This window comes from Crinia signifera, chromosome 8 (assembly GCF_055691185.1).
Source record: "Crinia signifera chromosome 8, ASM5569118v1, whole genome shotgun sequence".
NCBI lineage: Eukaryota > Metazoa > Chordata > Amphibia > Anura > Myobatrachidae > Crinia > Crinia signifera.
This window is the reverse complement of record NC_139224.1, coordinates 106,634,773-106,658,200: the sequence shown is the minus strand read 5'-3', so window position 1 is coordinate 106,658,200 and position 23,428 is coordinate 106,634,773. Positions and strand designations below refer to the sequence as shown.

Here is a 23,428-nt window from a genome sequence, read left to right as displayed (position 1 = left end):
GCCGTCACAGGACGGCGAGAATTCCCCAAAACAGCGAGACCCGCGGCTGCTGCAGAAAACTCGCAGTTTTTAGCCGCGGGTCTCGCTGCTTCTGGAGCCGCATCCGCCAATTCTCCCTCGCTCAAAAAACGGAGCGAGGGGAAATTGGCGTATGAGGGGGCTGTGTTGAATGCTGTCAGGGTGAGTGGTGACAGCGAGCAGGAAGCCCTGCTCGCTGTCACCACTCGCAAACAGCATTGAATACCTGCCTTTATTTTTATGATGCTCTTTTTCTAATTAAGCACCAGTCATTCATAGATTGATTTAACAGCGTCTTGCTATGGATATATTTTTTTAACCATATTCTTAACATTGTTATCAAATGAAAATTTTAACATTTTACAGTTTGGAATTTAGGTCATTTAGAAATCATCTATGCATATTCCACAATATTCTTTGCACTGTTTATTGAATTTAAAGCATTTTGTTTTAAAAAATTTTGGGAAATTCCAAAGGAATTTGAAATGAAAGACTACTCAGATGTAGACAAATGTTAGAGCGTATAGGAATAATTGATGGGTTGTTCTCTGTCTTTCCAGATCTGTATTTGATGCACTGGCCCGATGCCAATATTCCGGGTAAAAGTCCCCGGGAGGGACGAGCAGAGACATGGAAGGCTCTAGAGGATTTGTATTACAGAGGTAACAGCTATGATCCTTTTAGGTTAATTTGCCAATAAGTAATGTAAAGTAGTCACGGTATTGGCCAAAACTGGTCTTTAGCATGATAAATGCTTACACCTCATAGCGTAACTTAGTTGACCTGGTGTTATTGTAATTCTTGTCCTGTGGTCAACTACTTAAAACAGTGCATTACCCCACACAGTGCATGTTTTGCAGGTCTCCTCACAGAATCACAAGTGAAATAATTAACTCCACCTGCGGACCTTATAAAATGTGTCTGTAAGTAATTAGTACACCTGTGCACCTGCTGGGTTACCAGCAAAACATGCACTGTGTGGGGTAATGAGAACCGAGTTCCCTGACCGCTGACTTAGAATAATTAATTGTATTGCTTAATGGATATGTTATTGTCCCAATTAAAATACAATAACCTTACATATGATAACATATGACATTCTATTAAATTGTCTAGATAAGTGCAATAAACAGAAAGTAAGGATTGTGACTGGTTTTCCTTTCATTACTTTCTGAAAAGCATTAGTCCGTATTCACGGTAGTGAGGACCTCATGTGATATGGGAGACATGGCCAAATTATTGGGGTGTGGCCATGCCAGTCTGAAAAAAAATGAAACCTGCTATGTGTGAAGAGGGCTGGCATTCGCTGCCAGCCCACCCTGTCACCCTATTTAATGCAGCAGGGGCTCGCTGCCCCTGCTGGTGAATTTTAACCTCGCCGCAGGGAGCCGGGGGATGGACGCAGGCAGGGAGATGTAAGCCTCCCTGCCTGCCCCAGAATTTGTTGAGGAGAGCTCGTGGGCCACAGGCAGCAGAGGCTGCCCCCCCTCCCCCCCCCCCCCCCCCGGGAGGGGCAGGAGTAGGGAGCCGCTCCTCTGGTCCCACACGTGACAAGCCGGGACCAGAGTGAAGTGAATATATGAATATCTAATGAGCGGCTCCCAGCCCCCTGCTGGTGAAAGTGTAAAAAAAATTGCAGGATTCCCTGTAAACTTTCAGTGAATATTTACATTTTAATGGTATACTAATTTTATGGGTGATTTCCCAAAGTTTATAATAAATATGCCCTAAAAACATACAGAAATTGTAAAATGTGTGTGACTTTTATGTAAAAGTGGAAGAAACAGATCCACTCATAGCTCACACCATAGCTGAGACTGTGCACGGGGGTGTGGTATAGGGTTCCGACAGTCGGGATCCCGACATTCAAAAGCCCGACGTTGGGATCCCGACTGCCCGGACTCAGACAGTATGGTGAGCACATCAAAGCCCCTTGTGGGCACGGTGGCGAGCACGAACGGTAATGAGAATTTACAGGGTACATTTATGAAGTGGGTTGATGTCAGGGGGTGCAGCAAGGGAAGGAGGTGGGAGGTCAAAGAAGAGCCGAGGTATAAGATGTGAGAAATGCATGAAGTGGGATTTGAGAAGGGTGCAGGGTTAGTCCCAGTAGAGGGGCCAGCCCACAATAGCCACACACTTTATGCAGAGCCGGCCCTAGCCTAAATGACGCCCTAGGCAAGATTTTGGCTGGTGCCCCCTAGCACCGCTTCTAGTTCCGCCTCTGACCCTGCTCCCCTTTCCCAGCACCATCAACCCTCATCATAGCAGTCATCATTTTGGTGTTCCTACCCGCAATATTTTAAATAGAAACTGTGCACACATTCGGTGCGCAGCCCAAACAGGAGTGTGTTCTTGCTGGGAAGGGGCATGGCCACACAATAGTACCCCCAATTCAAATTATGCCACACAGAAGTGCCACTTTATTCACATTATATCATGCGATGGTGTCCCTTATTCACGTTACATCACACAGTAGTACCACTTTACCTTATGTACATTACTCCTCACATTATTCACATTATACCCTTGGAAAAAAATCGTGAGAAAATATTGTGTTTTAAGCACCTCCATGGCCACACTGCAACCCAGCACAAAGCAGTGTGTGCTGGGCAGAGGAGAAGATCTGCAGCTGCTGATGTCACTTAAGGGGAGGGGGCCCGGGGCCCCCACTGGGCCCTTCCATCAGACTTTGGCCTGGGAAATTTGTACCCCCTACCCCTTTCTCTCGGCACCCCTGATAATACCACACAGTAATGCCCCTTACACATGACACACATTATTAATGTCCTTATAACCATAATGCCCCTTACACATTATGCCAACCCTTATTAATGCCCTTCATACACATAATGACACACATAATGCCCCTTACACATATGTTGCACATTATTAATGCCCTTATAAACATGACACACATAATGCCTGTTACACATATGTCGCACATTATTAATGCCATTATACACATGACACACATAATGCCTGTTACACATGTCGCACATTATTAATGCATTTATACATGACACACATAATGCCCCTTATAAATATGCTGAACACTATTGCACAACCAACCCACCCACCCACAGACAGCACTCGCACATCCGCTAACACTGTGACCTCTGCCTCTGCTTGGATACAGATGTTTCCTCATACATCTTGCCTCAATAGTCCATGCAGCTCCTGGCCAGTTCTGCTAACGTTGGGTGCCTTTTTTGCTGAAAATTCGTCTTATTTGCATTGTTATCACCAGTACACAAAAGGAGCTTCCGATGACCGTGACTGTACCTGCATACGGAATGCTATGTTACAGTGATTTCCATGAATACACTATTTCATATGCAGATACAGCCTCACTCACACACAGAATATAGGCATGCTGCATATCATTTTAATCAGCAGATGCTGATGGTGTCCCTAGGCATTCCGAATGCCCTAGGCAATTGCCTAGTTTGCCTATGCCTAAGGCCGGCTCTGACTTTATGGGTTGCAGCTGGATTCAGGGCAGAGGAGAGCTGAAAAGGGCATTAGTGCCGTCCTGACACTGCCCTATTAACTGTAGCTGGTGACCACACCTCACCCCATGATCCAGTATTTTGACTGTTGCCTCTAAAATATTTCAGCATTCCAGAGCCTATGGGCAATGGAATATTTAGGGGTCTGCCCCCCAATTACTGCCCCTTTATTTTGTATCCAGTCTGGATGCCTTGAGACAGCCAAATTAGTCTAAACCTCACCCCACTTCTCTCACCTCTACCAGAATTTGCTACCCATTATATCACCCCCATCAGTTGCAAAATAAAATGTAAGCCGTATCAGCTGGCTTCATGAGACTGGTGTGATGCCCCCCCCAGCTAGTACCACCCCTCGGCATGTGCATCATGTGCCTACTCTGAAATCCACCACTTTCAGTGTGAGAAAGCTTGTTGGATATGGAGGCATGTATAAGAAAAGCTTATGTTTGGGAAAGGCTGGCGAGTATGAGAGTATCGGTTGGTTAGGATTATGCTATGTTGGGTAAAAGCCTTTCCTCTACATGATCCCTTACAACCCCTGCCCGCCATTGCTTGGCATGACAACTGTCCACTGTCACACGTAGCCGCGACGGAGCGCGGCGGGTACAGTACTCACCCGTCCGCGCCCGCCGCCGGCTAGCGTGTGCAGGCTCCGGTCTGCGGTGTGCGGGTAGCGGCAGCTCTGGGTAGGGATGGCAGCAGTAGTGGTGCCGGGAGGCCGGCGTCGCCATCTTGGTTGAGGGCAGGAGACAGATTGGCCCAGAGTGGAGGTTCCCTCCTCATCCTGTGCTGACAGCCAATGGCAGCCATCCCCTGGGGATATAGGGGATCTGCCTAGGCTGTTCAGTGTCAGTGCAATGAGTCTTTGGAGTCATTCACAACTCCTAGCTGATTCCCGGATCCTGGCTCTTTCTCTCCTGACTCTGGTGCCTTGCTCCCTGCATCTTGCTACAAGGAAGTTTTCTCCTGACACCAATGCTGCAAGTCCTACCTAGTGCTTGTTCCTGCTTGTGTCCCAGAATTACCCTGCACAGCTTCCCGCTGTCCTCCTTCATACAACTCATTCATTCCATCATCTTTCAGTCATCCGGATCCATTTCTTCTGTCATCAAATCAACCTCCTTCCGGATCCTCATCTATGTACTCTGGCTCACCAAGTATACGTTTCCAGATTTCCCTGCCCGTTATTAGTATTGTGCTGGACTCTATTTAATTTATTCCAACTGTCACTTAAAGAAGTATTTGAGTGAAGTTTATCATTTATGAAATCCGTTATTAAACCTGCACGTTTCAATCCTACTCCTCCTGGTCCGTCTCCGGTTCCTGTGCACCACACGACTCCATCCAGCCCTTTAGCCGTGACAGTTTGCACTGACCCGATGGAATCGGGTGAAGCGCAGGCCTCCATGACGGATGTTCTTCAAGGCATCATGGCTCGATTGGAACAAGTAGAGACTACCCAGCGTCAAGTGGCTCAATTTCTCCAGACCTTGTCATCACCTCAGGCGGCTCCCTCAGTTTCAGCAGCACCAACCTCCGGAGCTTCGGCCCCTGCTGCTCCCCCTGGGCCAGCTGCTCCTCACCAGCTACACCTGTCAACCCCCAGTAAATATGACGGGTCCCCGAGGGGGTGTCGAGGATTCCTGAATCAATGTGACGTCCATTTTACCCTCCAGCCTTCCAATTTCCCCTCTCCCAAGACTCGGGTGGCTTACATTGTATCCCTACTGGCGGGTCCAGCCCTGGAGTGGGTGTCCCCCCTTTGGGAGCGTGCGGATCCCATCCTCAATAACTATGAAGAATTTGTGGCCTCCTTCCATCGCATCTTCGACGAGCCTGGCAGAGTGTCCTCCGCAGCCACGGAGATCCTAAGGATTCGTCAGGGCAGTCGCCCAGTGGGACAATATGTCGTACAATTTCAAACCCTGGCTTCCGAACTCAGATGGAACGAAGAGGCTCTCGTTTCTGCCTTCTGGAACGGCCTAGCCGGGCGCATCAAGGACGAGTTAGCAACTCGCGATTCTCCTTCCACCCTGGCTGAACTCATTTCATTATGTAACAAGGTCGATCTGCGACTCCAAGAACGCCAACTTGAGAGGAATCGCTCTGATCGCCTTCGCCCTCGATTTCCTTCCAATGTCGCCCCAGCCTCCAAACCAACCCCGCCTCCTGCGGTGTCAACAGATGAGCCCATGCAAATCAACCGCTCCCGTCTCTCTCTCGAAGAGAAGTCCCGAAGACGGCGAGAGAATCTATGCATGTACTGTGGCTCCTCAGCTCACTTATTGGCTTCCTGCCCGCTGCGGCCGGGAAACGACCGCTCCTAATCTCCCCGAGGGAGGTCAGATTAGGAGTCTTGCTTCCATCTCCCTCTTCTTCTGATTCCACCATTCCGGTTACCCTTGTGTGTCCCCAAGGGAGAAAAAGAGTTCAGGCCCTATTGGACTCTGGAGCAGCGGGAAACTTCCTTTCTTCTTCTTTTGTTACCCAACATGCCCTGCCTGTGCAACCCCTGGATCACTCGCTGGTCCTCACTGCAGTGGATGGGAGTCGAATTCGTAGTGGACAAATCACCCATCAGACCACCCCGGTGACACTGCTCATAGGAGCTCTACATCAAGAGACCCTCGAATTCTTCATTCTTCCACAGTCCTCACACCAAATGGTCCTGGGCCTTCCCTGGCTCTCCAAACATAACCCACACATCGATTGGACCAATATGGAGGTCAAGGCCTGGGGAACAGATTGCCAGTCTACTTGCATTCCTCAGATCCTTCCGGTCTACCAGACCCATCCACAACGTGAGGGTAACTGTCATTCATCCTCTTCAGCTCCACCCTTGTCGATACCCGCACCATATCGTTCATTTACAGATGTATTCAGTAAAGGTGGTGCCGACACCCTGCCTCCTCACCGTCCTTGGGACTGCCCGATAGAGCTGGTGGCCGGGAAATTCCCTCCTCGTGGCCGCATCTATCCCCTGTCGCTACCTGAGACTGAGGCCATGTCCTCGTACATTCAAGAGAACTTAAACAAAGGTTTCATTCGACCATCTACTTCTCCGGCCGGGGCCGGGTTTTTCTTTGTGAAAAAGAAAGATGGCGGTCTTCGGCCATGTATCGACTATAGGGGCCTGAACGACATCACCATTAAAAACCGCTATCCCTTACCCCTTATCGCAGAACTATTCGACAAGATCAGAGGGGCAGCAATCTTTACTAAATTGGACCTGCGAGGGGCCTACAATTTGATCCGGATCCGTCCAGGTGACGAGTGGAAGACGGCTTTTAACACGCGCGACGGCCACTATGAATACCTGGTGATGCCCTTCGGCCTTTGTAACGCCCCCGCTGTCTTCCAACAGTTTGTAAATGATATCTTTCGGGACTTGCTGTACCACTCCATCGTAGTCTATCTAGACGATATACTCATCTTCTCTCCCAATCTCCAACTTCACAGACAGACAGTGTCCGAAGTCCTACAACGTCTTCGCCAAAATCAACTGTTCTGCAAGTTGGAAAAGTGCGTTTTTGAGGTCACGTCCATTCCATTCTTGGGTCACATTCTCTCCGCCACTGGGATAGAAATGGACCCAGAGAAGGTGAGAGCCATCCAAGACTGGGCGGCCCAACAACACTCAAAGGAATTCAGAGATTCCTAGGGTTCTCAAACTATTACCGGCGATTTATCCGGAACTTCTCTACTATCGCTGCTCCCCTCACTGCTCTCACTTGCAAGGGAGCTGATCCAAGCCGATGGTCGCCAGAAGCATCCTCTGCCTTCCAGCAGTTAAAGAGAGCATTCATGACGGCACCAATCCTCCTCCAACCAGACCTCGACAGGCCCTTCATTCTCGAGGTGGACGCATCCTCGGAAGGGATCGGGGCTATCTTGTCACAAAAAGGTGAGGATCAAGAATTACACCCTTGTGCCTTCCTCTCCAAAAAATTCCTCCCAGCAGAGAAGAATTACCCCATCGGGGAACAGGAGTTGCTTGCAGTCAAAACTGCGTTAGAGGAGTGGCGATACCTTCTGGAGGGGGCACGACATAAGATCACCGTGTATTCAGACCACAAAAATCTGTCCTTTCTTAAACAGGCTCAGTGCCTTACTGCCCGCCAAGCCCGTTGGGCCATGTTTTTTGAACGCTTTGATTTCCAAATTAAATTCCGACCTGGAACCACGAATACTAAGGCAGACGCTCTATCCCGCTCCTTTGAGACGACCTCTGACCTAGAGACACCTCCTCGTCCAATCCTCGATCCGCTGGTCTTCGCCCAAGTAACCGTACAGCCATCTCCTCCTCCAGGTAAAACGTTCGTTCCCCCCGAACTTCGCAAGAAAATATTGTCATGGGCACATTCTTCCCGCTTCGCAGGGCACGCAGGAGCACAAAAGACCTTGATGTTCCTGTCACGTTCTTATTGGTGGCCAACCATCCGCCACGACGTAACCAACTTCGTTGCCTCTTGTGTAAGATGTGCTCAGCATAAAGTGCCCAGAACAACTCCCGCTGGTCCTCTCTGCCCTCTAACCATTCCCACAGAACCATGGACCCATCTGTCAATGGACTTCATTTGCGAACTACCTCCCTCAAAAGGTCATACCGCAATCTGGGTAGTGGTCGACCGATTCTCGAAAATGGTCCATTTTTTCCCACTAAAAGGTCTCCCCTCTGCTCCAGTACTGGCTCAGCTATTCATCTCAACCATTTTTAAACTTCACGGACTGCCCAAAGAGATTGTATCCGACCGCGGAGTACAGTTCGTTGCAAAGTTCTGGAGAGCTCTCTGTGCCGCGGTACAGGTCAAACTCAAGTTTTCCACTGCCTTTCATCCCCAGACCAACGGCCAGACAGAACGGGTGAATCAAGACTTGGAGGCCTTTATCCGACTGTTTGTCTCGTCTTCCCAAGATGACTGGGTGGATCTTCTCCCGTGGGCAGAATATATGCATAACAACTCCTATCACTCTTCCTCCGGAACCACCCCCTTCTTTACAGTATTCGGCAAACATCCACGATCTCCGGATTTCTCAGAATTATCCTCTTCCGAAGTTCCTGCAGCAACCACTTCACTACAACGCTTTGCTAAAATCTGGTCGGATGTCCACACCGCTCTTCTTAAATCTTCCACCCGATACAAGAGGATGGCAGACAGGAAAAGAAGGGCAGCGCCCAGATTGAAAGTCGGAGACCGGGTATGGCTGTCTACCCGCCATATACGCCTCCGTCTGCCCTCTATGAAGCTGGCTCCCCGGTTCATTGGGCCATACCCTATCATCCAAGTCATTAATCCTGTCGCTTATAGACTTCAACTTCCTCCTTCCCTAAGGATTTCGAATTCCTTCCATGTGTCCCTCCTCAAGCCTTTAAGGTTGAACTCTTATCAAAAGAAGATTCCCAAACCGCCCAAGATTAACTCCGAAAGTGGGGCTGAATTCGAGGTAAGACGCATTATAGACTCTCGTTGCCGCAATTCTCGTACCCAGTATCTGGTGGAATGGGTTGGGTTTGGTCCCGAAGAGAACTCTTGGGTGGATTCCATTGATTTGCACGCCCCAAAACTGGTAAAGCAATTTCTCCAGAGAAATCCGCACAAGGCCCATAGGCGCCCTGGGGTCACCCTGAAAAGGGGGGGTACTGTCACACGTAGCCGCGACGGAGCGCGGCGGGTACAGTACTCACCCGTCCGCGCCCGCCGCCGGCTAGCGTGTGCAGGCTCCGGTCTGCGGTGTGCGGGTAGCGGCAGCTCTGGGTAGGGATGGCAGCAGTAGTGGTGCCGGGAGGCCGGCGTCGCCATCTTGGTTGAGGGCAGGAGACAGATTGGCCCAGAGTGGAGGTTCCCTCCTCATCCTGTGCTGACAGCCAATGGCAGCCATCCCCTGGGGATATAGGGGATCTGCCTAGGCTGTTCAGTGTCAGTGCAATGAGTCTTTGGAGTCATTCACAACTCCTAGCTGATTCCCGGATCCTGGCTCTTTCTCTCCTGACTCTGGTGCCTTGCTCCCTGCATCTTGCTACAAGGAAGTTTTCTCCTGACACCAATGCTGCAAGTCCTACCTAGTGCTTGTTCCTGCTTGTGTCCCAGAATTACCCTGCACAGCTTCCCGCTGTCCTCCTTCATACAACTCATTCATTCCATCATCTTTCAGTCATCCGGATCCATTTCTTCTGTCATCAAATCAACCTCCTTCCGGATCCTCATCTATGTACTCTGGCTCACCAAGTATACGTTTCCAGATTTCCCTGCCCGTTATTAGTATTGTGCTGGACTCTATTTAATTTATTCCAACTGTCACTTAAAGAAGTATTTGAGTGAAGTTTATCATTTATGAAATCCGTTATTAAACCTGCACGTTTCAATCCTACTCCTCCTGGTCCGTCTCCGGTTCCTGTGCACCACACGACTCCATCCAGCCCTTTAGCCGTGACATCCACAAGCTCTTCCCTCACATGCCATGCTGCCCACAAACTTAATTTACAATGGCTCCTAGAATCATGTGGAGTATCTTACCTATTTTCTTTGTCTGAACCTGATGTTATTCACCAATGCTGGATCTGTTATATACTGTACACTTACTGGATTTTTAATATACCACAACCTGATCTCATGAACTTGAAGTGAAGGCTTTTGACATTTCTCTGTATCAAGAGCACACTTTCCTCCAGAGTTTTCACCCATTCTTAGTCTACAACTTTGGATTTCAGGTAGTAGACCTCTCTACCTATACTGTGTACTTGCTTCTTATTGCCTATGCACTCACAGAATCATAGAATTGGATGGCAGATAAGAACCACTTGCCCCAACTAGTCTGCCCATGAATAGATGTGTCCTTGCCTATGCATTGCTGTGCCAGAGTGTGCAAGAGCTATGCCATAGAATTTAATGGGACCCGGCATGCCATGATGTGTTCACTTTGTTATCCCACTACATCACACTGCTAAAAGCAACAAGTCTGTAGTGGAACACATCTGTATGTGCAGACATTTACATACTAGGGTTCATTTTTGTTAGGAGCCAATTTCCTACTAGTATAGTATGGTAGGAAACCGAAGTACATGGACGTGGGTACAGGAAAAACAAACAAACTCCACACAGTTAGGGCCATGGTGGGAATGGAACTCATAAGGTAGCTCCATTTGTCTCCCCCTTAGCAGCCTAGGCTTCCGATGACTGCCCCAAGATATCTCCCCCAGTGACCTCATCCTCATCTGTCTGGCCAAACTCTGATCCTAGTACCACGCATTATACTCTAGGTCCTGCTGTTGATTTGCCCTCTCTTCTTCTCCCTCTCCTCCCTCACAACGCCCCTTAACCCAGGACTGGTTGGCACCTCTTATGAGCTCTACTCTATCTGGGATTTAAAAAAAAAATACTTTTTACCCCTTACACCTTGCTGCACTGTTCATCTATTTTATGTTTATTAAATATTCTTATTATTCTCATTGTCTTCCCCTTCAATCCCAATTATCACTTGTATCTTTAGATTGTAAACTCCATCTACTACAGTCCTACCTCTAGCCATGCTCTTTGCCAGGAGAGTACGTGCTTATTGCCAAAGGTTTCTATGCTCTTTGCCAGTGGTTTTATGCTCATTGCCAGGGGTTACATGCTCATTGCCAAGGGTTTTTTATGCTCGTTGCCCTGGGTAGCCAGAGTGACCATTTTGCCGGACCGTTTTAGCAGATACCATGCAGACAACTAGACCGCATGGAATGTGCCTTGACCCCACGGCACCGGCTCCTCCACTGCCGCTGGGGCTGCAGTACCCTGGCTCTGCAACTGTTTTCCTTTGTAATGTAACAGCAATGGCTGAAGGAGGGGAGTCAGACTTTACGGGCCCATACATTATGGTGACTTCTCCCCCTGGAGAAGTCACACGCAATACCCTCTTGAACCGCCAGGGACCTTCCCGGGTGGCAGGATCATATGCGATTCTAGCCAAGCCTACCCGAACGCAGCCTAGGGAACTGGTCTGAATTAGGCCCATAGTCTCCACACTTTCGCCCCTAGGAAAGAGTCAAAGGACAGGCCTCCTTTAGATAACTGTCCAGGCCTCCATTAGATACCCGATGTCCAGCTCCCTAGCAGTCAGAGACTGTTGGGCCTCCGCCTGGGGGATTCCAGAGTGGGAGGCTGACTTCTATCTTTTGATCTAAGATGGTTAGAGACCACATTGGATGCATGTGTGAGGGTGTAGGTTCCCAGGGATAAATTCAGATTTTCTGTTAGTTATCCTTTTTGTGTACTGGGGACATGCACAGTTCTCAGTGAAAGCAGAGGCTCTTTGGCAATCAGTGCACTCCCTGCTAACCTCCAACGTCCGGTTCCCCCAGGATCCGCAAGGTTGTCGTTTTTACACCACCCTCTTTCTGGTTGACAAAGCATGCTGGGGGTTTTTGCTCCGCTCCCTCGTCCTCTCTATACCCAGTGTATAGCTTCCTATGCCATTTGAGCCATATATGCAGGAATGTTGACTACTTCTAATTTTCTTTACTCATGTTTTGCTATTCTGCTAAATTTTCTTTAAAATAGTCACAATTTTCATACACTACTTATTTTGTATAGACGAACAGGAATATTTTGAGAGTACTTGCAAATTTGCAATGGTATAAAGCCCATTCTGTGGTCACATTGTGCATTTTGGTTTGTAGAATGTCCGATAGCAAGATGTGCCACACGGTAGAAGGGTCTGGGGGGGGGGGGGGGGAATTTCTGGCAAAGACTCTGTACAACTGTGATTAAACCAGTTGCACAAATAATGCTGTTACAGATAAGGGGCCAATTCAGGATTGCCCGTTGCGATCCAAATTAGAGTTTGCGCATTTCTGCGCATGTGCAAACCCTGGCAACGAATGGCTTCGGCGAGTTTCTTGCCGGGCCGTTCGATGCAAGGAGGAAGGGGTGGGTGGGGGCGGACACCGGGACAGAGCAGGGGAACGCCCAACAGATGGGCCAATGGCTGCTCGGGGCGGGCGGCTAACGTCACATGACGTCAGCGCCCGCCTCATCCTTGGCAATCTGCTAAGGAAATAAAAGTCAGTTTAGACTGACTGAAGGAATTAGAAATCATACAATGGCCTATGACCATCGAATGATTTCTCCTGCTAGCGGCCAAATAGAAGGGGATGTGTTAGCGTGCACATCCCCTCGCATGGCAGCAAAGGGATTCAGGTACCGGGGTGAGGCAGCCATTCGGCAGGGTGCCGTTAAGGTTCTCGCTAAGCAGCAAACAGCTGCTGCTTAGCTAGCCAACCTGAATTAGGTCCCAAATCTGAGAACTGTTAGATGTAAGATACTGCAGAACCGAGTTTAAGCTTAGATTAGGACTAACGCTTGCACTTGGCTAACTCTTGGGTAGGCTTTCACATTCTCACAAGACAAGTTCTGATGCGCTTCACAGGATTTGACCTCAGGGCTTAGCGCTCTTGTAACCTGCAGCTATGCCAGTGGAGCCACAGTTCTGTATAGCTTTTTGTGCCTTTTATACTCTCAGTACCTGATTAACTGTATTGCTGCCTAAACTCTTTAATCTAACGGTACCTAACTTTTTCTGGTTTCATTTCCTGCATTTCTGACCTTTGCCACTGTTTTGACTTTCACTCCACTATTTTCTCCCTGGCTTCTTTTTTTTTAAAAGAATAATGTAGACTGACTTTTATTCTGGCCGCAGAGTGCCGAATTTGGGGCGGGCACTGACTTCAGGCGCCCACCTCTAGCAGGCATTGCTGTACCTGCGTTATAAGGGGAATGCCAAGCATTTTTATGGGGACACCCTTAAAACTCTGGGATTTCCCTTTGCTCTCAGGCAACCTTACATATGTGTGAGCCTTTGCCATTATTCCATTGCCATATGTGTGAGCCTTTGCCATTATTCGATGGTCAGCAGGCTGCAAATGGATGTTACTTTGTAACATCCATTCAGATGCCCTGCGTGCGAATTTGCCTTGCGAATGGGTGGCGGCCAAGGTGGGGTTTGGTGAACTCGCAAGGCTGCGAATTCACAGCCTTGCGAATCAACCAGAATAACCCTCTAAATATATATATACCATGACGTTTTGTTTGGTAGTATGGTGGGTATGGGTTGGGATCATTGGGTCGACCTAATGATGGTTGACAGTCATTAGGTCGACATACTGCAAGGTCGACAGGTGTCTAGGTCAACATGGCACAAGGTCGACAGGTGTCTAGGTCAATATGGCTTAGGTCGACAGTCAAAAGGTTGACATGGAGTTTTTCACAGTTTTTTTTACCCGAATGTCGACACAGTCGACATGTACACTGTTTTAAGTGCAGCGCGTCCCCTCGCATGGCTCGCTGCACTCACCATGCTTTACTCTACCACCACATCCTAGTGAATGGTAGGGCATGAAATACCGCCTGTCGGCACATGTTGGCTCAAAAAACAGTGAAAAACCCCATGTTGACCTTTCGACCTAAACCATGTACACCTAATGCATGTTGATCTATACACCTGTCAACCTTGTCTCATGTTGACCTAGACACCTGTCGACCTTAAACCAATGTCGACCTAGACACCTGTTGACCTTGCAGTATGTCAACCCAACAGTGTCGACCTAATGACTGTCGACCACCAGTAGGTCGACCAACCAACCGTATCCTGTGTGTATATACATTTTTGTAAAATGATAGGCAATGACTATATTGTGAATACTGTATACTCACAATATAGTCATTGCCTATCATTTTACAAAAATACAATGTATGTATTTTTCCCCATCTGGTCATATATACTTTTCTCTGGCCTTTAGAAAGAATACATAGGGAATGAGAGTGATAGGGAGCAACAGTAGTTGGAGAGTAGGACTAGCTTTCTGTCGCTATCAGTTATTGTACGCTAATAACAGTATAACAGGAGGAGGGCTGTGCTGGGGAGATAAGCAGCTGTATACAAATAGTACCGTTTGACCAAGACTGTCCCACCGTTGGTAGATTGTGGTAAATTGTCACTATCTTCAGCTGCAAGGAATAATGGAGACAGCACTATCTCAGTATGGGCCTAATTCAGACCCCGCTAGCATGCGACGGGATGCATCCACTCACATGCGGCCAAATGGGAAAAAAATCATTCAATGGTCTCTGATTTTCGGTAATAAAGTCAGTCTAGCACAGGGGTTCTCAATCTCAGTCCTCAGGACCACCCAGCAGTTCACTGACTGACACATTTAAAAAGATCCACAGATGGAGCTAATTACTTCACCTGTGATTCTGTGAGGAGACCTGGAAAACGTGAACTGTTGGTGGTTCCTGAGGACCGAGGTTAAGAACCACTGATCTAGACTGACTTTTATTCCGAACGCAGAGCACCGAATTTGGGGCGGGTGCTGACTTCAGGCGCCCACCTCTAGCAGGCATCGCCATGCCTGTATTTTCAGGGGAATGCCAAGCATTTTTATGGGGACGTTTATAAAACGCTGGAATTTCCCCTGCTACTGTCCCCGACTCTCCCTTCCCAGAGCCGTTCGCTCCAGGGGTCTGCTCATGTGCAAACCCCGAACATTCGGGACTGGGCTGAAATAGGACCCAACAGATGGGTCTGAATCGGCCCCTATGGACAGTTACACCATCGCCATTTTGCTTTATAGACTGTGAAAGTTTATGAGAATACCTATAAATATCTCCGTAACAATGTATACAGTATAATATGAATTGATATAAGTGAAGAAGCAAACACTGACACCTGCGCAGACATGGGGAACTGTGTAACAAATATAGGATTCAGAAGTGAGAAGCAATTGTGAAATAATAGGAACCGAGACCTTGTTCAGAGACCTACAGTACATTTCACTCTCTTGCTCACTTAGGGCCTTATTCTAGTTCACTCTTTCTGACAAAATCCTTCTTAGACGGACAAAACCATATGCACTGCAGGGGGGCAGATGGTAACCCCTGTACACACGCTTAGATTTTTCCTTGTTTTCGATTCGGTTTTGCTTATAGAAGCAAAATCGAATCCACATCGAATGGTTTTTAGGACACTTTCGATCTGCATTCGATTCGATGCGTGCTCCTGTTTTCTCAAAAATCTAATAGAAAAATCTACTGTGCAGCCAAGGAAATCTCGAATTCGATCCAGTAAATCAAATGAGTACATTGTGCCTACATTGTAAAATCGAAATCGAATCGAATGCAAAAGTACAGATCTAATGCCAAATCAAATGGGATGATCTAATGCCAGATCTAATAGAAAATCAAATCTAACATAAAATCTAAAGCAAATCTAAGCGTGTGTACAGGGCTTTACTTGTGCGGAGAGAATTTGATTTGGGCGGGGTTTTACTTCAAAGTGAGATCTATATTGCAGTGTAAAAATAAAGCAGCTAGTATTTACCCTGCACAGAAACAAAATAACTCACCAAAATCTAATTATCTCTGCACATTTTACATCTGCCCCCCTGCAGTGCACATGGTTTTGTCCATCTAAGAAGGATTTTGTCAGAAAGAGTGAACTAGAATAAGGCCCTTACTGTGCTGTACCAATAAACAAAAACACCTTACATAATGTCTTCCATAAAGTGCACCGTAGCCTCATTTATTGGAACAGGGGATCCAATGCAGCCCCAACCATATTCTCCTTAATTTATGAGTAGCATGGACATGCGCTGATGGACTTCTCATTGGTTCCCTGTAAATAAATCTGACCGCCTTCGGTCCTCATTGAATTTGACTAAACCAAATGAATCACTAAAACAAATCTAGGTACACACTAAGGGACCGATTCAGACTGAGCCCGTGTCCGATGGTGGGGGTTTGCGCATGTGTAAGTATGCGAACATACGCAGCCTAGTAAACAGGCCTAAATCAGACCCTAAATTCACATAAACACACCTGGATCTTGCAGGTTGGTGACTGCAGTGAACTTGTAAAACATTTTTAATAAATAAAGACACTGATGCACGCACCAATTTTTTTATGATTTTACAGAACAAACACTTTCTCGCATTATACTCATTTACCCTTTATTACATTAAGCCATTACAAGCTTCCTTCTCAATCCATGCAGCATTCATGTCCTGGCTTAAATAAAACGAAAAAAATATCCCCATTAAACTATGTACTACTTGTGTCCTAAGGGACTATAATGTGCACCAGCCATTCTCATTCATATTAATGGATGCACTCTGCACTACCAGCCTAAGCTTTTAGCACATGTACTAGTTAAACGTTTGGGAATGGAACGGACACATTTTTTTTATTTTAGATTTTTATTTTAAAATGAAAAAATAAAATAAAAAATAACTGTATTGTATGGGTCCAAAGGATCATATCTCTTTTATATTTGGCTACATCTGTCAATCAATGTGTGAGTGTGTCTATAACGCTGGGTGGAGCCTCCCGCACCCTCCCGCAATTCACGGACCCCCGCGCCCACCCCCCCCTCCCGCAATTTGCAGACCCACCCTGACCTCCTTCCGGCAATTCCACCCCGCAGCGGACCCCCCCGCGACCCCGCTCCCGCATTTCACGTACCCCCGTGAGAATGGGGGATCCTGTACCGCCACAAGCAGGTGCCGCCCCTAGGTGGGAAATCCGGCCCTGGCTGCCGCACTGCAGGTTCCCCCACTGCCAGAAGTGTCCCCACGGTCCTCTGCTCCAGCGCCACAACTTTTATCAATGTCTTGACCACATACCACTATTATACAGCCTCCTGCTCTCATGCACCCCCTTACTTCCTCCCAGTGGGAGGAGACGCTCCCTCTACTGTCCCTCACCCTCCTTCAGTTCTAGGGATGTCCATCTACCATCAATGATTTCAAATCATCGATGGTTTATGGCTGATGTTGAATACTTTTGCCATCGATGTGGGAGGACCAGATGGTTTTCCTACATCGATGGCAAAGGAGAACCGATCAAGTTTCAATTTTTTTTATGGTGTCGGGACACGGAGCATAGCTCCGCCCCCCCCCCACACCCGACAGTCCCACCACGAGTTCTGATTGTCCCACGCCTATTTAGTCAGATATATTGGATGACCATTGATAGCTACAACAATCGATGGTTATCCAAGTAATATTTTACTACTATCGATGGCAGGGTGCAAAATCGCCATCAATGCCAACCATCGATGGCGTCTGCACCAATGCCCATCCCTACTCTGCAACAGGCAAAAACCTTTACTACCCCTCATGCCCACACACCTCTATCACTGCCCTGCCTCCTGTTCTCCTGCCCCGTAACTTCCACCTTTGGGGACCCGCTCAACCTGTGTTGCCCACATTCCCCTATCATGCTTTACCACCCAGCCTCCTGCTGTCATGCACCTTAACTCCCACCCACTAGGAGGAGACACTGACTCAGGGGCACCGTCCTGTACTCCTGTGCTGCCACGCTGGACCCTCACCCACTGGCAGAAGCTGCACAGTGTCCCCCACCCTCCTCTTTAGTCCCCCATATGCCCACACACCCCTATCACTACCCAGCTTCCTGCTCTCCTGAACCATAACTTCCACCACTGGGGAGTCGCTGACGCTGTGTTGCCCACATACCCCTATCGTGCCTCATAGCCCAGCCTCCTGCTCTCATGCACCCTAATTCCCACCCAGTAGGAGGATACACTGACTCAGGGCCACCGTCCTGTACTCCTGTGCTGCCACGCTGGACCCTCACCCACTGGCAGAAGCTGCACAGTATCCCCCACCCTCCTCTTTAGTCCCCCTTATGCCCACACACCCCTATCACTACCCAGCTTCCTGCTCTCCTGAACCGTAACTTCCACCACTGGGGAGCTGCTGAATCAAAAACACCCTACTATACTATTGCACACACACACACCTAAACAACACGCACAGACACACACACACACACACACACCCACAAATGTCACTGTACCCTCCACACTATCAATGTACATCTTACTCTGTAACCGCTTTTTCATTAAACAAAACAATACACACCCCCTTCCAAATCATATGCTCTCTATTTAACACATTTCACCTATAACTCAAGTTGCAATACAGGGCATCTTTCATACAATTCTAACCATATTCCTCACATATTTCTCACAATACAAACGTTCACAAATTAAGGGGGCGCAGCCCCTTAAGACGGTGTGAAGAGTGCCCATAGGGCGCAATGAATCACCTAGTAGCGCTATAAATGTTCATGGAGAGTTGGTACTTGTTTCCTCGCATGGCGCCCATTGCATGGTAAACCATAAGACTAAAAATGGTATGCGATGCGATGCGATTTGACGCGATGTTGTACAATAAAAAAATTGTATGGCATACAATGCGATTTTTTATTGTACAACCACCCTGGGTCCTTACAATGTTAAATGCCCCCCCCCCCCCCCCCCACTATCAACGCCAACCCGAAGTGTGGCGAGCCTGCGAGGGGAGGCGGTACGCATCCTCCGACCTTTTCATACCCCCACTATCCACGTTGGCGTGGAGTTGAATTTAGATAGTGTGGCGAGCGCAGCGAGCCACTGAGCCCAAAGCGAGCCCCGCGAGGGGACGCGAAATACGCGAAATACATGTAAAGTAATACGTGTCCCCACGCGGGGCTCACTGCGCTCGCCACGCTTCGGGCACTATATAAAATCAACTCCACGCCAACGTGGATAGTGGGGGTATGAAATGGTCGGAGGAGGCGTACCACTGCCCCTCGCGGGCTCTCTGCACTCGCCACGCTTCGGGTTCGCGTTGATAGTGGGGGTGCATTTAACATTGTAAGCACCCATTAGGGTGCTTATACAATAAAAAATCGCATCGCATCACATGCATTGTATGCGGCTATATGGCATGCGATGGCATAAGATGCCATAAGATGGAAATCTTGGGCGCCGTGCTAGGAAACAAGTACCTTTTAAATTCTAATAAAGCTTCACTTTGTAAGGGCAAAACAGATTTTATACACACTATACAATATGTGGCAGCACCGATATCATTAACAATATCGTTATCATGATATTGTTAATGATATTGTTATCATGCTCCTGCTACATCACCATGAGGCACTATCAGTGCTGCTTCCAAGGAAACAATAGTGATAGCAACTCCAACCGCACCTGAATGACCCTCAGGGATCCAACAAGATGTGTGAATCTAGATCGTACACCTGTTATTGTGTTCCCTAATTATTACCCCAGCTCAATTAAACTACTTCAGTCACTCCTGGTACTGGGTGTAAATTGTGTGCAACGTTATGGTGTAAGATGCTAAGCTGGAAATATCTACTCTGTGCTCTGGTTGGTTATTGGTCAGACATAGGTACCAGTGGGTCAGTGGGTACCAGTGGGTCCCTCAAATACTTGGTTGTTTAATACAGAGAGTATTCCATAGAGTTAATATCAATACAGTTGCCAGTCAGCGCATATAGATAAAGTGGGCGCTAGGCCATCTCACAATAAACAAACAAATAACAGGATACAAAGTTTATTTGAAATATGTACTGCAGCCTCTCCTCCATCCCAAAATATAATGGTTACATCATGGCATGGTAGGTTGGTTATATCCTGTGGACAGTTGCTGTTAGTGACACTGGCATTTTTAGCGGATATATTGCTCACAGCAACATTGGCTCTGCTTGGTTCTTTCTTTTTACACTACAGATACTGTCTCTCATATGACCCCCTTCTTTAGCGGTACTGCCCTTCATGTGCAGCTAATCTCCAGCATTGTGGGTCTTATATTTACCCTGAGGCTCCTCTGCTTGAGACCTCTTGTTGCCTAAGGCTTCTCACAGGGCACCACTAGAGGCATTCCTCTGAATTGGGATGGCCATTGGTGGGCTGTAAATCGATGGTCACAATCAAAAGTACCATTGGTGATCACCATAAACCATCTATGGTGAAACATTGATGCTTTGCTCTACTCCATGGGTCTTCAACCTCTGGCCCTCCAGATGTTGTGGAACTACATGTCCCAGCAAACCCTGACAGTTTTGGCATGCTCTTATAGGAAAAAATGAAGCAATGCATGTTGGAACATGTAGTTTCACAACATCTGGAGGGCCACAGGTTGAAGACCCACGCTACTCAATGGCCATGCTTTGCACTCTTGATGGCCACCGCTGGCAGGTGCTATATAAGGTATATAAGGTATATAAGATAACATTACAGGTCATTATGATGAATACCAATGTTTGCTTGCCAATTTTTACACCTATTTTGACAAATTCACTTGGCACTCACAGGGTTAAGAACAGCAATTAACAAGGAGCCAAGGAGCCAATCTAATTTTTTGTCAACAGTAAACAGCAATTAGTTTATTTATCCAGTACAATGGTTTTTTTTCTTCACCAGGAATCTGTCGCTCAATTGGTGTCAGCAACTTTCTCATCCCTCACTTGGAGCAGCTGAAGGAAGACTGCAGTGTGGTTCCTCATCTCAACCAGGTAAAAGGGTTTTCTCTTTTCTCTGCACCTTCAATAAACCTGGTTAAAGATGATAAGTTAGAGAGTTTTGATAAAAATGCCTCTTATACCCCTTTCACATCGCACCTCGGACCCGGGTTTTTGGTGGGATTTTGACGTATAACCCAGGTCGACCAACCGGGCAATTCGACCTGGGTAATAAGAAGGGTTAAACCCCCTGTATAATGGACGACCCAGGTTTAGTGTGAAAGCAATGAATCCGGGTTGGATCCAGGATGGAGGCCGGTCGGATGCACAGTCGCGATCTCTGAGACCACCCAGCTTTGTAATGTGAAAAGGGTATTATGGAGTTTCAATAAAATGATGTTTTGAACAAGTGCCTAGTTTTGAGAGTAATTGTGTTAAGTCATATGGTAAGTATGTTATCATTCTAATTCAAGAATGTGACGCACAGCCAGTTGAAATGCAGATCACCGTGGGCCTTATTCACATTTGGGAATAAGTGAGAAGGAGCAAGCACTTTTACTACATCTTTGTAAAACCTTGCTGAACTGCAGGTCGTGTCAACACTTCAGACTAAATTGCAGTGTAACAATAAAGCTTTCCGGCGTTTATAGGCTACATGCAAAACCAGCAAGTATTTATCCAACATGTAAAAATGGATGTATTTGCAAATCTGAATCATGTCCTGTGTTCTTCACAGAAACACTCCGTTCATCTTAGTGCACTAAGGGGTTAATGTTTTGCAAATATTTTTACAAAAAAATCATGTTAACAAGGGTGTTTGTCACTGTCTCACATCCTGTGATAACTGATGCATCTGTGAGCTGTATTTAATGATCGCATCGCGAGTTGGGCCGATGCATCTAAGGATGCGGATGGTGATAAATCGGCTCCTAAGAGAACAAAACTAAACCATTGCAAAATTTATATTCCTGCTCTAATTGGGTATGGGTCATTGGGTCGGCAAACTTTAGGTTGACATGCATTGGGTTGACCACTGAAGGTCGACATGGATGGAAGGTTGACACAAGCATTAGGTCAACACTGGCTAGGTCGACAGTCAAAGGGTCAACATGGGGTTTTCTCTCTTTTTTGTCCCGAATGTCGACATAGTTGACATGGACACTGTCTAAGTGTACCGCGTCCCCTCGCATGTCCCGCTGGGCTCGGCACACTCCTCTATTCTCCCTCCACGCCCTAGTTGATGGTAGGACATGTCGGCTCAAAAAAAAAAGTAAAAACACATGTCGACATTTTGAATGTCGACCTAGCCAGTGTCGACCTACGGCTTGGGTTAACGTTCTGTCCATGTTGACCTTAAGCAGGTCGACATATTTCAGGTGTTGACCTAAGCCATGCCGACCTTCAGTTTTTGACCCAATACATGTTGACCTTTGCTATGTCAACCTAATGACCGTATACCTGCTAAGTAACCCCACAATTATAATCACGTTACATTCTCCTCTCCATGGGGGTTATTCTAGTTCATTCTTTCTGACAAAATCCTTCTTAGATGGACAAAACCATGTGCACTGCAGGTGGGGCAGATGTAACTTGTGCAGAGAGAATTAGATTTGGGTGGGGTTTTTCTTCAAAGTGAGATCTATATTGCAGTGTAAAATCATGCAGTCAGTATTTTCCCTGCACAGAAACAAAATAACTCACCCAAATCTAATTATCTCTGCACATGTTACATCTGCCCCCCTGCAGTGCACATGGTTTTGTCCATCTAAGAAGGATTTTGTCAGAAAGAATGAACTAGAATAAACCCCCATATGTCTGGTGCACAGTAGCTGTATGGGGGTCTGAACCCCTACAGTAAAGTTATCGCATTAGCAATCATGTTACTTTTGGATTCAGTATTGAATCCCGGCGGTCGGGATCCCGGCGTTCAGAATCCCGACGCCGGAATCCCGACAGCCGAAATGCCGACAAGGGGGGGACGTGGATCGCCCCCCCTTGCGGGCTCGCTGCGCTCGCCACGCAGCGGGCCCGGTGCCTCGCTACGCTCGGCACGCTATTTTATTCTCCCTCCAGGGGTGTCGTGGACACCCCAGGAGGGAGAAAGTGTCGGCATTTCGGCGGTCGGGATTCCGGCGTCGGGATTCTGAACGCCGGGATCCTGACCGCCGGGATCTTAACTGCATCCCGTTACTTTTACACATCACCAGGAATTGTTCCTACGGGAGCCTACGTGTATCTCTGCATGGAGTTTTTGGTAAGTGGCACAAGAAATTATAATTAGCAGAACAAGTTCATGAATATTGAATATTGATCAGTATCCCCACATAGCTATTACACAATGCATTATTAGGAGAGAGTATTGCAGAGAAACTGCAAAGTTAAAATAAGGACAACATGCATTGATGCTATCTCCTCATGATGGTTCCTTCAAAGAAAGTTCTATTATATTTTCTTGTTGGGATAGAATGGAGCGTGCTTATGTGCGGCTATTGCTGTGATATAGAGGTCTATTTGGGAAAAAAAGACTGAATGTGAAAAATAATTATAATTTCATTTGTCCTAAGATTGCCAGTCAAATTGTATATTTAAGAA

General features: G+C 47.3%; 1 protein-coding gene across 2 annotated transcripts in view; it reads left to right on the top strand.

Annotated features, from left to right (window-relative positions):
* The window catches only part of LOC146026336 (glyoxal reductase-like), a 134,450-nt gene that overhangs the window by 38,963 nt on the left and 72,059 nt on the right, over positions 1–23,428 (top strand). For both annotated transcript variants that reach the window (XM_083156928.1, XM_083156929.1), the window contains exons 4-5: positions 579–680; positions 20,799–20,890. In XM_083156928.1, coding sequence (XP_083013054.1) covers positions 579–680; positions 20,799–20,890 — 194 coding nt within the window. The remainder of the gene's footprint in view (positions 1–578; positions 681–20,798; positions 20,891–23,428) is intronic.